Source organism: Giraffa tippelskirchi, chromosome 7 (assembly GCF_054371585.1).
Source record: "Giraffa tippelskirchi isolate mGirTip1 chromosome 7, T2T-mGirTip1v1.2.pri, whole genome shotgun sequence".
Classification (NCBI taxonomy): domain Eukaryota; kingdom Metazoa; phylum Chordata; class Mammalia; order Artiodactyla; family Giraffidae; genus Giraffa; species Giraffa tippelskirchi.
Genome location: NC_137281.1, coordinates 76,827,513 through 76,843,539, shown reverse-complemented (window position 1 = coordinate 76,843,539; position 16,027 = coordinate 76,827,513). Strand labels below are relative to the sequence as shown.

The following is a 16,027-nucleotide window of genomic DNA, read 5'->3' as shown; positions in this document are numbered from 1 at the left end:
TTTGAGCAGGTAAAAAATAATCTTAGAGTTGCTCAGATTGACTAGGAAATATGAGGTCAAATTTTATATCATGTAAAACAAATTTATACTACACATCTAGGTCATGTGAAGGCTGTGTTTTCTTTTGTTAAGTTTGGCTACCTTTTATGGGGTTTAAATCAGTTCTTTTGGTGCAAAAGAGACCGATGACAACAAAACAAACAAAAATCAGGTCTAGTCCCAAATAATGGCTTTAGCTCCCCTTGAAGTATATTGTAATGACAGCCAATTTGAAAAGATTGAGATTCAACCTCTTTTTTTTTTTTCTTTTCCCTCTCCTGAACTCTTGTGGAAACTATTTTCCTACCGTATGCTTTTTTCCTCCACTTATCCTGATTTCTGGATGATTGCAAGATAAATAAATTACTTAATAATGTTTCAAAACATATTTATGCAGAATGATTAGGTAAAAGCTTATGAGAATCTTGTTTCTGGGAAGGACATCATTGTTGTGGCATCCCTCAGAAATTTATTATACCAAAAGAGCCTTGGGATCAAGCTGGGAATTTTAGCATCTAATTTGCTATTAAAATAATAGTATTTGCTGAAAGGCTACATTTGAATTTTAGATTTAAAAATTACTTTAGAGGTCAGTTCACAATCTATATCTATGTCTATCTACCTATATATTTCAAATGAAAAAGTATCCTCTTTAAAAAATAAATATGAAAGTGATGTTACTAAAACCACTTGTACTCATCTAAGGTTTAAAATGCATGTTTCTCTTTTAGATGAACTGTGATACAAATCCTTTGGAAGCTGGACTGGAATATTTTGTAAAGCTAAATAAGGTATGTTTACATTCCAAAGTGTACTTAAAATAAATCTTAAAATTATGCTGTTGCATGACAGAGCCATGCTTTAAAATTTAACCAAGTGTGATTTTAGGACAAATGAGTTGAACATAAATAGTAAGCATTGCTTAAGTGCTTCATGTTAAGCTTTGTCAAAATTTGATATCAGTTCAAATGATTCTAATGTGCCTGTCGATGCAAGAATCCAGCAACGTTAAAGACCAAATATAAATTCTAAGATAAAAATCAGTAAGGATAAGATGTCAGCAGGCAGTCTTGTAAATCCTGGTGACTTGTGAAGTCACAATTAGCTGATGAGACATACTGCATTAATTGACTCTTCCTGGGTTCTCAACAGCATGAAGTAGCCTCACCCAGCAGATCTGTCCATCTGCTTGTTGAGCATCTTGGTATGCAACAACTGCGTATAAGCAACTGACACATTTCAAATATGTTCAGCATAAAAGTTATTACTGAAGCGAATACAGACCCAGAGAGTCATAACTGATATTGACATTCTAAAGGGAACACCTGCATCGGTGGTTCTCAAACAGATAACATCAGTATCACCTGGGAACTTGTTAGAAATACAAATCCTTAGTTCCCTACTAAATGAGGAACTGACTCAAACCTCAAACCTACTAAATGAGAATCCCTAGGGGTCAGGCCAAGTGCTCTGTGTTTTAACAAGCTGCAGGGGATTCCGATGCACCTAAAGTTTGAGACGCGCCACCCTATACAATCATTGTGGAAACGTGTATTATGAGACCAGTTTATTACAGTCTAGATCACCTATTGTAAATCCTACAAATATAAATTAGGTTATCCCATTAAGGACTAAGTGATTATGTCCCTCCAAAATCCATATGGTGAAGTCCTAACCCCCACGTGGTGCTATTTGGAGGTGAGGCCTTTGGGAGGCCATTAGGGTTAGGTGACATCATGCTTGGGGTCCCCACATTGGGGTCAATGTTCTTGTGAGAAGAAGGAGAGCAATCAGAGCTTGCTGTCTGCCATGTGAGGACATAGTAAGACGGTGGCTATCTGCCAGCCAGGAAGAGGAACATCACAGGGGAACCAAACTGGCTCTGGATTTGGACTCACCTGTCTCCAGAACAGTGAGAAGTACATTCCTGTTGTTTAAGCCACTCCATCTGTGCTATTTTGCTATAGCAGCCTGAGCTGATTCAGATACATATTAAGCAGTGTCTTAGTTACTATATGAGAACTTAGCGGAGGTACAGTTAGTGGTAATACTGAAGGATAAGGATAGCAGCTGTCTTTGTTTAGGATATTTGTTAGAATTCCAAAATTCCTGTCCTGTCCTGCCTTAGGTGTTAATCAGATAAAGGAAAAGCTCACATTCCATGGAAATATGTGAACACATGGATATGAATCAGGCCAAGGAAACTTTTTTAATGCCCTGAATCAGTTCCAAATTCTAAGCTAAGATATTAACAAAAACATTTATATTTATGGCATTAGATTTTAGGAAAAAGAACCTCTTAAAGGGTTTTAAAGGGAATATCTTTCTGTACATCTTGCCCATGACTTTTGTTTTTATGATGTACCATCTGCCTCCAGACCAGAGAAAGCAGGTGCTTGGAGTTCAGGGAGACCCTGGCAGCAGATTGCTCCTTCTGCTAACATAAGTCTTGGTTTAGTCGTGTAAAACTCAGTATCAAAATGGCCTGACTCCTGAAAGCACTAAACTTCTGCTGTTGGTCACGTGTAGGTAAATAGATAACTGACTTCTTTGCTTCAGTGTTTGGGTATTATTGTTTGGGATAAGGCACAGACAGTCTCTTCATGTTGTAAATGGATTTTTAAAACTCCCTTTATGATTTATAAGCAGGTGTGGTGTGACTTACGTGTTTATTAGTTCCTTTAAATTAGTTCAGTAACCAAATCTCAGCTCAGAACTAAGTTAGTTGTTTAATAGATAGTGACTTTGATTTATGTTATTTTTATGATTTCTGAATTGTTTGTTCTCATTCTGGTGTCATAAAGTTAATTTCTAATGCTTTCACTGGGTGAAGGTCCGTGTAGCACAAGGACCGGGACCTAATCAAGCCGGGGTTTTTCAGTTGCATAACTCAGGTGGTTAGTGGGCCTCAGCCTAACCATAGCAATGCTTGCTAATTTCCAAGACAGGTGAATAGGTTGCATAAGCTTTGTTTCGAGCTTGTTTGGTGGTTTCACAACAATTTTATCTTGGTTCCGTAGCAGTCTCTAGTGCAAAACAGGTTACTGGAAAACTTACTTATATTACAAACTGAACTGTGTCACTCGATAAGCTGACTCCTGTGCCAGGCTGTTACCCAGCCTGGTTTCATACCTTTTAAAGAATAATATAATGCAAGTCCATATGGCTTTTGGAAATTGATGTTATATGAAAACCAAAGCAGCAAATACAGGAGAACATTGTATTTAAAACAAAACCAACCCCCCAAATCCTGGCATTCTTCAATTATTATAAATCATTTCTTTCTTTTTTTTACCCTTCAAAGCAAATATGTAGACTTCCCTGCTTGGCCCTTCTGTGTCTGCACAATGACTGTATACACCGTAACATGAAGACAAATACAGAGATGCAGGCTGTGTCAGAGCTAGGAGGATACACCTCTTTATTTGAGGATGAGGACACTGAGGCACAGAGAAGTGACCCAGTTGCTGTGCTGTGTTGGCCCAGGCTGAACTCTGACCTCGCTGCAGTGAGTGCTGTCTCACCCGCCGCTTTCTCAGCCAGGTCCTTTCTTGTAATGGGCTTTGTTGTTGTTGTTATTCAGTTGGTAAGTCATGTCCAACTCTTTGCTACCCCATGGACTGTAGCATGCCAGGCTCCATGGGGTCCTCCAGGCAAGAGTACTGCAGTGGGTTGCCATTTCCTTCTCTAGGGGATCTTCCCAGACCAGGGATTGAACCCAAGTCTCTTGTGTTGGCAGGCGGATTTTTTACCGCTGAGCCACCAGGGAAAGCCATATAGAGAGCTTAAAAAACTGCCCCCAAGTTTTCCCGCAACATGTATCATAGAATTTGCATAGCTACATTTTATCAGTGAGTACCTCCCACAGTCATGTTTTTGTTATAAGGAATTTTGTATTTTGTGGTAGGATCAGAATAGCTGCTTTGGCCATTTTAAGAAGGAAGATAGGTGAGCGAGGAGATGAGCCAGCTTCATTAGGGTGAATTGTGTTCTTATCAAAACTGGTACAAAAGTAGGGAAGAGAAAATTGGAGCACTGAAGAAATCTTAGATCGTAAAGATGGCATTTGTCTTCCTTAACTCTTAATGCTCTCCGAGTTGGTCTCCCAATGGTTTTGGCTTATGTGAAGCAAATACACCTGTGTGTACACATTCATCCATCTAGTCAACATTTATTAAGTACTATTTACTGAACACTTTGCTAGACCACAGGTCTAAAAGTTAAAGATATGGCTCCTGATGGCTGTTAGATCTCATGAAGCTTGAAATGAGTGGAACTTTAAGAACTAAAGCTGTAGGATGTATTCTTAACCTTGATTCTAGAAATAATTCTCTGCATGAGGTGGGTTGTGCAATAACACATATTAGAATCATCTCGTGAAGAGATGGGAAGTGCTATGAGACATGTAAAAATTACTGAATGTTTCCTTTGAAGTCTAAAACCCCTTGACCTGAAGCAAGTTATATCATTGTGCTTAATAGTATGGTAATTTGTTCCTGAGGAAGTTACTTTCTGGGGAAAAAAGTTAGTGGCTTTTCATTGTTGTTGGAAATGAAAGAAGTGCATAATTAAAAGCAAAAGGAAAATCAGCTGCCTTTGGTCACAGTTATACGTGTTCTTGGAATTTTCCTCTTGGAATTACTGAATCTATAAAACCCCAGCCAAGGGCCACAGAGGATCAAATACTAAGGGCAACGTATTAAGATCAGAAGATTTTTTTTCCCTTATAAAATCCCCCCTGCCCTTTCTCTCTCTCCCTCTCTTTTCCTGTCTTGAGTTTCTCACCAGTAGAAACAGAATAAAATGTGATATATAATTCAAAAGGGAGGGGATATATGTATGTGCTGTACTGTGCTGTGCTGAGTTGCTCAGTCATGTCCAGCTGTTTGCAACTCCATGGACTGTAGCCTGCCAGGCTCCTCTGTCCGTGGGGATTCTCCAGGCAAGAATACTGGAGTGGTTTGCCATGCCCTCCTCCAGGATATATGTATGCCCTCCTCCAGGATATATGTATACCTACAGCTAATTCACATTCTTGTACAGCAGAAACACAACATTATAAAGCAATTATCCTCCAATTAAAACTATGATATTTATTAACAATAAGTTGGAAGACAATATTACTTCTAGAAATTACAGGGTCTCTCTGAGGAAAAAGGATTTGAAGCATAACCATTCATTAAGCAAAGTGAAACAAAAAGATGGTAAAGAGGCAAAGCCCTAACCACCAGGCATACTACAGCCAAGTATTCAATAAATATTAGCATTATTAAAACATCAAACTGGAAATTAATCATTGTTCATGGACAACAAGTTAGAAAGGAATTTCTATTATGTTACAGTGGTGAAAGTACCCAGCTCTGGGGAAATTTTAGGTAAATGGTAATAGGATTTGAGGAAGCAGAATGTTTTCAGCAACTCTCAGTCTTGGTTGCACATCAGAATCATCTGAAATATTATTCTTTTATATCTTGCAACCTTTTAAAAAAAACCTCAACACTCAGGCTGCATCCCAGATCAATTAAAATAGAAGTGCTGGTGTAGGGACTTAGGCAGCAGTGTTTTTTATTTTTTTTTAATTCCCCAGGTGATTTCAAGAAAGATTGAGAATGACTGTTTTTTAGGCAAGTGACTTTCAACTGTCTAAACATTACTATCTTGGAGAACTCAAAGAAAAATTACCTGATACCTTCCCCCTAGTGGTTCTCAAAATGTGGTTCAGCAGCAGCATCAATGTGACCTCAGGATCTATTAGAAATTCAAGTTATTGGGCACCATTCCAACACGCCAATTCAAACTCAGCAACAGTGTCTCTCCACATGATTCTGATGAACAGGAAATCTGAGACCTGCCCAAACCAACTGGATCAACCCTGGGGTTAGGATCTGGTTTCTTGTTTTTGTTATGCAATGAAGACTACACCAAAGCCTTTGACTGTGTGGATCACAATAAACTGTGGAAAATTCTTCAAGAGACGGGAATTCCGGATCACCTGGCCTGCCCCCTGAGAAATCTGTATGCAGGCCAAGAAGCAACAGTTAGAATGGGACATGGAACAACAGAGTGGTTCCAAATTGGGAAAGGAGTATGTCAAGGCTGTTACTTCTCACTCTGCTTACTTAACTTATATGCAGAGTACATCATGAGAAATGCTGGGCTGGATGAAGCACAAGCTGGAATCAAAATTGCTGGGAGAAATATCAGTAAACTCAGATATGTAGATGATACCACCCTTAAGTCAGAAAGCAAAGAACTAAAGAGCCTCTTGATGAAAGTGAAAGAGGAGAGTGAAAAAGTTGGCTTAAAACTCAACATTCAGAAAATTAAGATCATGGCATCTGGTCCCATCACTTCATGGAAAATAGATGGGGAAACAATGAAAACAGTGACAGACTTTATTTTCTTGGGCTCCAAAATCACTGCAGATGGTGACTGCAGCCATGAAATTAAAAGATGCTTGCTCCTTGGAAGAAAAGTTATGACCAACCTAGACGGCATATTAAAAAGCAGAGATATTACTTTGCTAACAAAGTCCATCTAGTCAAAGCTATGGTTTTTCCAGTAGTCATGTATGGATGTGAGAGTTGGACTATAAAGAAAGCTGAGCACCAAAGAATTGATGCTTTTTAACTGTGATGTTGGAGAATACTGTTGAGAGTCCCTTGGACTGCAAGGAGATCCAACCAGTCCATCCTAAAGGAAATCTTTGGAAGGACTGAAGCTGAAGTTGAAACTCCAATATTTTGGCCACCTGATGTGAAGAACTGACTCACTGGAAAAAACCCTGATGCTGAGAAAGATTGAAGGCAGGAGGAGAAGGGGACGACAGAGGATGAGATGGTTGGATGGCATCACCGACTCAATGGACATGAGATTGAGTTAACTCCTGGAGTTGGTGATGGACAGGGAAGCCTGGTGTGCTGCAGTCCATGGGGTCGCAAAGAGTTGGAAATGACTGAGTGACTGAACTGAACTGAACTAAGACTGAGAACTACTGTTTCAGTTCTTTTAACCTCATACCAGCTATTGTCCAGTGAATAAACAGGAAAGTGGAAAAACAGCCTGGTCAGATGATTGGCTACCAGTTAATATATTGCTTAGTTGTGTCCGACTCTTTTGTGACCCCATGGACTGTAGCCTGCTAGGTTCCTCTGTCCATGGGATTTCCCAGGCAAGTACTGGAGTGGGTTACCATTTCTTTCTCCAGGAGACCTTTCCAACCCAGGGATCAAACCCATGTCTCCTGCATAGCAGGGGGATTCTTTTCCACTGAGCCACCAGGGAAGCCCACCAGTTAATAAATTCTGTCCCAAATCTTGTTTTTAACAGAATTTTTAAAAATATCACCAAATTCTCACTCTGTGCCCGTGGAGAAGCTATTTAACTTCATTTTCCAACTGAGATTGCTAGTCTGTAAAATAAGGGCTCCCTTTCATGTCTAAGATTCTATGCAATACCACCTTGCAGAGTGCTTGGAGACTCTATTGCTATGTTATCTATATGAGCTGCATGATTATATTATTCTAATTAAGCCAGCCTTAGTCTCTTACCCATTTCTGTTGCTGAAAGACAAAGGAGGGAAAAAGAGAAGAAAGAAAAAAGGAAGTGAAACCGAGTTTGAGATCTAATTTATCATCCTTGAAACATGTGTCAGAGTATATTAAACTAACAATCATTGAATCATTATCCTCATATATATCTAATTTCTGTTATAAAACTCTATTTCCATCCTAAAATCTTAAGTATGCTATTTAGCTAATTGCTTTTGAATTTGGATATGTATGGGAACCCTTGGCTAGGAATGAATTGAAGTAATTCTTTAGACTGCTTTTATTTTAATTATTTTAACAGTTTGCCTGCATGCATGTGAAGGTGCTTCAGTCATGTCACACTCTTTGTGACTCAATGGACTATAGCCCACCAGGCTCCTCTGTCTGTGGGATTCTCCAGGCAAGACTACTGGAGTGGGTTGACATATTTAAAATGTGCCACTGGATAAGTTTTGATGCATATCTGTACTCGTGAAAGCATCACCACTTCAAAGATGGTGAACGCACCTCTCATCCCCAAAGTGTGTTCCTGCCCCTTGGTAATCCACACCTCCCAGCCTTCCCTACACTCCACATGGCCCCAAGGAACTTTTCATCACTGCAGACTATTTTGCATTTTGCAGAGTTTTATATAAATTGAATCATACAATATATACTCTTTTGGGGGGAGGAGCCTAGATTCTTTCAGCATAATTGTAGACTAATCTGTGATGTTATATGTATCAATATTTAATTCCTTTTTATACTAAGTAGGATTTCATTTTATGTATATAGCACAACTTATATGCTCATTGATGAACTTTTGGGTTGTTTATAGATAAGCTATTTTACAAAAAAAGAAATGACTGTAAACATCCTTGTAGAAGTATTTGTATGGACTATGGCTTTCTTTTCTCTCAAGTAAATGCCGACAGGTAGAATGGCTGGATAAAATGGAAGGGATATGTCAACTTTATAAGACACTGTTTTACAAAGTGACGTACCATTTTTTATATTTTATGTTCCCACCAGCAGTATATGAGAGTTCCAGTTTCTCCATATCCTCGTCAAACACTTGCTATGATCAGCTTTTCTTTTTTACTTTGTTATAAGATGAATTACATTTATTCTCAAATATTAACCCAATTTTAATTTTGGCATAAAATCCATGTAGTAATGATGTATTATGTGTTTCTATGTTATTGGGTTTTATTTGATAATTTTTAAAAGAAATTTTATAGCTACATGCTCTTTATAGGATGTGTTACAGCTTGCAATTATTATTTTTTTTCATTTTTAATCCATTTATTTATTTATGCCTATAAGTTTTATGAATATATATTCTTTGGAAATTTTTTTTAATTTTTAATTTTTAATTTTTTTAATAAATTTATTTATTTTAGTTGGGGGCTAATTACTTTACAATATTGTAGTGGTTTTTGCCATACATTGACATGAAGCAGCCATAGGTTTACATGTGCTCCCCATCCTGAACCCCCCTCCCACCTCCCTCCCCATCCCATCCCTCTGGGTCATCCCATTGCCCCAGCCCTGAGCATTTGTCGATGCATGAAGCTTGCAATTATTTGTTCATATTTCTTGATCTTTTGATATAACCTTCTTGAGTACAGGTTCTGGTAATACAAAATATGTTTTTACCATTCTATCCCCAACACCTATCAGGGCTGGCATGTAGCAGATGAAGATAATGCCAGAGAAGTATTGGGACCTCATCATGCAGGGTCTCATCTGCCAGGCTAGGGAGTTTGGAGTGTATCCTGGAGACACTGAGAAGACTAAAGGATTTTGTGCAAGGAATGACATTCTAGGGATGGAAAACAGATTAAAAGGGATTTACCCTGATAAATGGGAGATCATTTTCCCCAACTGAAGCAATCCAGTGGAGAGATGTTGAGTGCTTCAACTAAGGCAGTGGCCATAGGATGGAGAAGAAAGAGGTATGAATGATAATAAGAAGGTAGGATGGAGACCACATGAAGGACTGTTTGTGAAGGAAGTGGAAAATAGGATCTAGGATATTGTTAATGAACAAGGAAACACAGGTGGGGTGTGATTGAGAGGTTGAAAGGACTTGTGAGATGCAGGGGGACTATGGGACAGCCAAGTGGAGGGTCTCAGTAGCAGCTGAGCACATGAGTTTGGAAACTGCTCTGAAAGTATGGATTTGGATCATTCATATATAGGTGGCAATTAAAGCCAGGGGAGTTCTGGGATCCCTTCCATAGCACCCTGTACTTACCTCTACTATGATATTCTCACACCCAATAATACTGGCTGCCTCGTCAGCAAGACTCTGAGCTCCTTGAGGACAGAGGCCAAGAATCCTCAGGGCTAGTGCTGTGTGCTGTAATTTGTACAGTCTTAATAAGTATTTGACAGATTTGAACCACGGCTCTGCCACCAACTTGTTCTAAAACTAAACAAGTTGCCTCATCTAAAAGTGCTTTGGTTTTATCATTTCTAAAATGAAGAAAACATCCTCCTTTTAAGTTTGTTATAAATATTAGATAAGCCAAAGAACATTTGATACCTCAATAAATGTTAGGCCTCTTCCAATCTTGTTGAATGGAATCTAATCAAATCTTTTATGGAAAACCAACTATAGATAAAACCCTTTCAGTTTTTTAAGACTCCAGCTTTATTTCTTTGTATTTTCTTTAAAAATTATTTACTTTGCATTTAGGCTTGAGTGCTCTACTTAAAACACCAAATAGGCAATTGTTCTTCACTATAGTCTAGAGAGATGAAAGCTATTATGAAACCTTGGTATTCTAATTGTTGCTAATACAGTTAAGCATGAAAGTACCTTTGAATCACTTTGCTGTACACCTGAAACTAGCACACCATTGTTAATCAACTATGCTCCAATTTTAAAAAAAAGTACATCTGACAAAGCCACAAGCTCATTTCCCTGTTTTCCTGGGAATCAAAAGACTCAGACTATTTTCTTTGTTATTGAATCTATTAAAAGTCATTAAACACACAATGGGTGCTATTTTCATTTTGAAACATCTAGTTTGGATCAGATGCTAATTAACATAATTATTGCCCTGGCTCACGAGTCATATTTTAATTATTTTCTCCAGGTTTTGATGTATCCACACCTTTCTTCTGGTTAATAGATTTCCTTTTCTAGTTGTATCAGATTTTGTTGAGAAGAAATACTTAATTGATTAGCGGTTTTGGTTAGAAAAATGCTAGATGAATTTTTTGTTTTAAATATACCAAGAGTAGAGAATAAAAAACTATATGAATATGAGAATATTCATTTCTAGCCTATAATAACAGACTGGAATTGCTACACTCATAGTTTAATATTTTGCTAATAGAGAGATAGGAAAATTGTGGTTATTATGAACTTACACAGAATGTTATAAAATTCTGCAAAGAGGAAAAGGAATCAAGAACTGGGAAGCCTGGTTTTGAGGTTTGGTGTTAACTCACTTTGTCACTTTGGACATTAACCTTAACTTTGGGTCTGAATTTTCTTACATAAAAAATGACCTTGGACTAAGTTTTATGCCTGCTTAACTCCTGTATGATTCTAATTGTATGACTATGAAATGAATGATGGTATAATTTGTTTTGATGGGGTGGTGGGCTGGTAAGATCCATTCCCTCAATGGAACAAACCCAGTATGTGACTTTATCAGTTTAACTGTAAGCCAAACATAGATGCACCTGGTATTTGACAAATGACCAGAGAAAGTTAGTTAATTATAAGGACCATAGGTTAGTCATAATTAACTAACTTCTTCCAACAACACAAGAGAAGACTCTACACATGGACATCACCAGATGGTCAACACTGAAATCACATTGATTATATTCTTTGCAGCCAAAGATGGAGAAGCTTTATATAGTCAGCAAAAATAAGACTGGGAGTTGACTGTGGCTCAGACCATGAACACCTTATTGTCAAATTCAGACTTAAATTGAAGAAAGTAGGGAAAACCATAGACCATTCAGTTATGACCTAAATCAAATCCCTTACGATTATACAGTGGAAGTGAGAAATAGATTTAAGGGACTAGATCTGACAGACAGAGTGCCTGATGAACTATGAAAGGAGGTTCATGACATTGTACAGGAGACAGGGATGAAGACCATCCCCAAGAAAAAGAAATGCAAAAAAACAAAATGGCTGTCTGAGGAGGCCTTTCAAATAGCTGTGGAAAGAAGAGAAGTGAAAAGCAAAGGAGAAAAGGAAAGATACACCCATTTGAATGCAGAGTTCCAAAGAATAGCAAGGGGAGATAAAGCCTTCCTCAGTGATCAATGCAAAGAAATAAAGAAAAACAATAGAATGGGAAAGACTAAAGATCTCTTCAAGAAAATTAGAGATACCAAGGGAACATTTCATGCAAAGATAGGCTCAATAAAGGACAGAAATGGTATGGACCTAACAGAAGCAGAAGATATTAAGAAGAGGTGGCAAGAATACACAGAACAACTGTACAAAAAAGATCTTCACGACCCAGATAATCAAGATGGTATGATCACTCACCTAGAGCTAGATATCCTGGAATGTGAAGTCAAGTGGCCCTTAGGCAGCATGACTACGAACAAAGCTAGTGGATGTGATGGAATTCCACTTGAGATATTTCAAATCCTAAAAGATGATGCTGTGAAAGTGCTGCACTCAATATGCCAGCAAATTTGGAAAACTCAGCAGTGGCCACAGGACTGGAAAAAGTTACTTTCATTCCAATCCCAAAGAAAGGCAATGCCAAAAAATGTTCAAACTACCACACAATTGCACTCATCTCACACGCTAGTAAAGTAATGCTCAAAATTCACCAAGCCAGGCTTCAACAGTATGTGAACCATGAAATTCCAGATGTTCAAGCTGGTTTTAGAAAAGGCAGAGGAACCAGAGATCAAATTGCCAACATCCATTGTATCATCGAAAAAGCAAGAGAGATCCAGAAAAACATCTATTTCTGCTTTATTGACTATGCCAAAGCCTTTGACTGTGTGGATCACAGCAATCTGTGGAAAATTCTGAAAGAGATGGGAATACCAGACCACCTGACCTGCCTCTTGAGAAATCTGTATGCAGGTCAGGAAGTAACAGTTAGAACTGGACATGGAACAACAGACTGGTTCCAAATTGGGAAAGGAGTATGTCAAGGCTGTATATTGTCACCTTGCTTATTTAACTTATATGTAGAGTACATCATCTGAAATGCTGGGCTGGATGAAGCACAAACAGGAATCAAGATTGCAGGGAGAAATATCAATAACCTCAGATATGCAGATGACACCACCCTTATGGCAGAAACAAAGAACTAAAGAGCCTCTTGATGAAAGTGAGAGAGGAGAGTGAAAAAGTTGGCATAAAGCTCAACATTCAGAAAACTAAGATCATGGCATCTGGTCCCATCACTTCATGGCAACAGATGGGGAAACAGTAGAAACAGTGGGAGACTTTATTTTTTGGGGCTCCAAAATCCCTGAAGATGGTGACTGCAGCCATGAAATTAAAAGATGCTTGCTCCTTGGAAGAAAAGTTATGACCAGCTTAGCGTATAAAATGCAGAGACATTACTTTGTCAACAAAGGTCCGTCTAGTCAAGGCTATTGTTTTTCCAGTGGTCATGTATGGATGTGAGAGTTGGACTATAAAGAAAGCTGAGCGCTGAAGAATTGATGCTTTTGAACTGTGGTATTGGAGAAGACTCTTGAGAGTCCCTTGGACTGCAAGGAGATCCAGCTAGTCCATCCTGAAGGAAATCAGTCCTGAATATTCATTGGAAGGACTGATGTTAAGGTTGAAACTCCAATACTCTGGCCACCTGATGTGAAGAACTGACTTATTGAAAAAGACCCTGATGCTGGGAAAGATTGAAGGCAGGAGGAGAAGGTGATGATAGAGGATGAGATGGTTGGATGGCATCACTGACTCAATGGACATGATTTTGAGCCAGCTCTGGGAGTTGGTGATGGACAGGGAAGCCTGGTGTGCTGCAGTCCATGGGGTTTCAAAGTGTCGGACACGACTGAGCGACTGAACTGAACTGAGCTAGTTTAGTCATGGCCATGTGCTGTCCAAAGGGAGTCCCATGAGAACCGTTTTTAATGCATGATTTCTGGCCTCATTTTAAATAAGGAATTTTTCAGGAATGTGTTAAGGAAGCGGCAGAAGTCTGTTACCCTTGTTTTCGTCTCTGCTCTGTGACTGGTGGTAGATGTGGCTAGCGGGCTCTCTGCCACTCTCTCCATGTCTCTAAACGCAAGAGTGTGATCCCCACCAGTGCTATACCTGGTTTCCAAAGGGGCTTTCTTGAAACCCAGTGTGTTACATTGACTCTCTTATGCTTTTGGAAACTTTTAAAAGGATTTCGGCCAAAAGTTCAATCACATTGATGACTGCTTTGAATCTTCTGATGGGTTTTGACTCCAAATATATAAAACAAAAAAGGTCCAAAAGAAGAATTTTAAGGTTTCTTTCCCAGTCTATAAGAGCCCATCACCCTGACTTCATCTCAGAACCTTCCTTCCACTGCTCTTTTCAAGTTCACTTTAGCTATATGTGTGAAAACCCTCCACTGTTCTGAGAATCCCAACCCCAAATATGCTGGTTTAATTGATTTCATTTCCATGTGCTTTTTGGTAATATGTGTGCTTTTAATAAAGTTAAAAAGAGATGATTAATTACATTTCACTTAAAATCCACTTAATGTTTTCATCTGTGTGGATGTTATATTTAGGATATATCACAGGTGACTGCATTAATGACTCATTGCTTTTAAAAAATTAATAGGTTAACAATATAAGCCAAAACTATTTTAAGGTATAATTTCTGTGCCCCAGAAATGTTTCTCAAAGACTTTAACAGTTATTTATATAGTTAATTTGGTAGTGACTCATTAAGAAATACAGTTCTATTCTCAGGTCATCCTGAAGATACCAATTTTAATCCCAGCACTTACCTTCAGACACATTTTCCTCTCTCATTTGTAGTGAATAACTATATAATAAAGCCTATAAACTTGAGAGGAAAGGCAAGTAAAATGAGAATGGACTACTATCACCCCACTTTAATCTTCCCAAGTCAGGGCCAAGGTTAGCTTCAGTTCAGTCGCTCATTCACGTCCGACTCTTTGCGACCCCGTGGACTGCAGCATGCCAGGCTTCCCTGTCCATTACCAACTTCCAGAGCTGGCTCAAATTCATGTCCATCGAGTCAGTGACACCATCCAACCAGCTCATCCTCTGTCATCCCCTTCTCCTCCTGCCTTCAGTCTTTACCAGCATCAGGATCTTTTCCAATGAGTCAGTTCTTCGAATCATGTGGCCAAAGTATTGGAATTTCAACTTCAGCATCAGTCCTTACAATGAATATTCAGAACTGATTTCCTATAGGATGGACTAGTTGGATCTCCTTGCAGTCCAAGGGACTCTCAAGAGTCTTCTCCAATACCACAGTTCAAAAGCATCAATTCTTTAGTGCTCAACTTTCTTTATGGTCCAGCTCTCACATCCATACATGACTACTGGAAAAACCATAGCTTTGACTAGACAGACTTTTGTTGGCAAAGTAATGTCTCTGCTTTTTAATATGCTGTCTAGACTGGTCATAGCTTTTCTTCCAAGGAACAAGCATCATTTAATTTCATGGCTGTAGTCACCATCTGCAATGATTTTGGAGCCCAAGAAAATAAAGTCTGCCATTGTTTCCATTGTTTCCCCATCTATTTGCCATGAAGGGATGGGACCAGATGCCATGATCTTAGTTTTCTGAATGTTGAGTTTTAAGCCAACTTTTTCACTCTCCTCTTTCACTTTCATCAATAGGCTCTTTAGTTCTTCTTCGCTTTCTGCCATAAAGGTGGTGTCATCTGTGTATCTGGGGTTATTGGTATTTCTCTCTGCAGTGTTGATTCTAGTTTGTTCTTCATCCAGTCTGATGTTTCAGATGATGTACTCTGTATATAAGTTAAATAAGCAGGGTGACAACATACAGCCTTGACGTACTCCTTTCTCAATTTGAAACCAGTTGGTTGTTCCCTGTCTGGTTCTAAGAATTGCTTTTTGACCCACATACAGATTTCTCAGGAGACAGGTCAGGTGGTCTGGTATTCTCATCTCTTTAAGAATTTTCCACAGATTGTTTTGATCCACACAGTCAAAGGCTTTGGTGTAGTCAATAAAGCAGAAATAGATGTTTTTCTGGAACTCTCTTGCTTTCTCAATGATCCAATGGATGTTGGCAATTTGATCTCTGGTTCCTCTGCCTTTTCTAAAACCATCCTGAACATCTGGAAGTTCATGGTTTGCATACTGTTGAAGCCTGGCTTGGTGAATTTCGAGCATTACTTTACTAGTGTGTGAGATGAGTGCAATTGTGCGTTAGTTTGAACATTCTTTGGCATTGCCCTTCTTTGGGACTGGAATGAAAACTGATCTTTTCCAGTCCTTTGGCCACTGCTGAG

The 16,027-nt window shown here is 38.8% G+C and overlaps 1 protein-coding gene across 6 annotated transcripts in view; it reads left to right on the top strand.

The window, feature by feature from the left end:
• Positions 1-16,027, top strand: part of DMGDH (dimethylglycine dehydrogenase) — a 155,374-nt gene that overhangs the window by 125,182 nt on the left and 14,165 nt on the right. For 3 of the 6 annotated variants that reach the window (XM_081505958.1, XM_081505959.1, XM_081505957.1), the window contains 2 exons: positions 771-830; positions 9,252-9,435. In XM_081505958.1, coding sequence (XP_081362084.1) covers positions 771-830; positions 9,252-9,329 — 138 coding nt within the window. In that variant the 3' untranslated portion in view covers positions 9,330-9,435. Of the gene's footprint in view, positions 1-770; positions 831-9,251; positions 9,436-16,027 lie in introns of those variants that run through there. The other 3 variants (XM_081505960.1, XM_081505956.1, XM_081505955.1) reach the window with 1 other exon arrangement.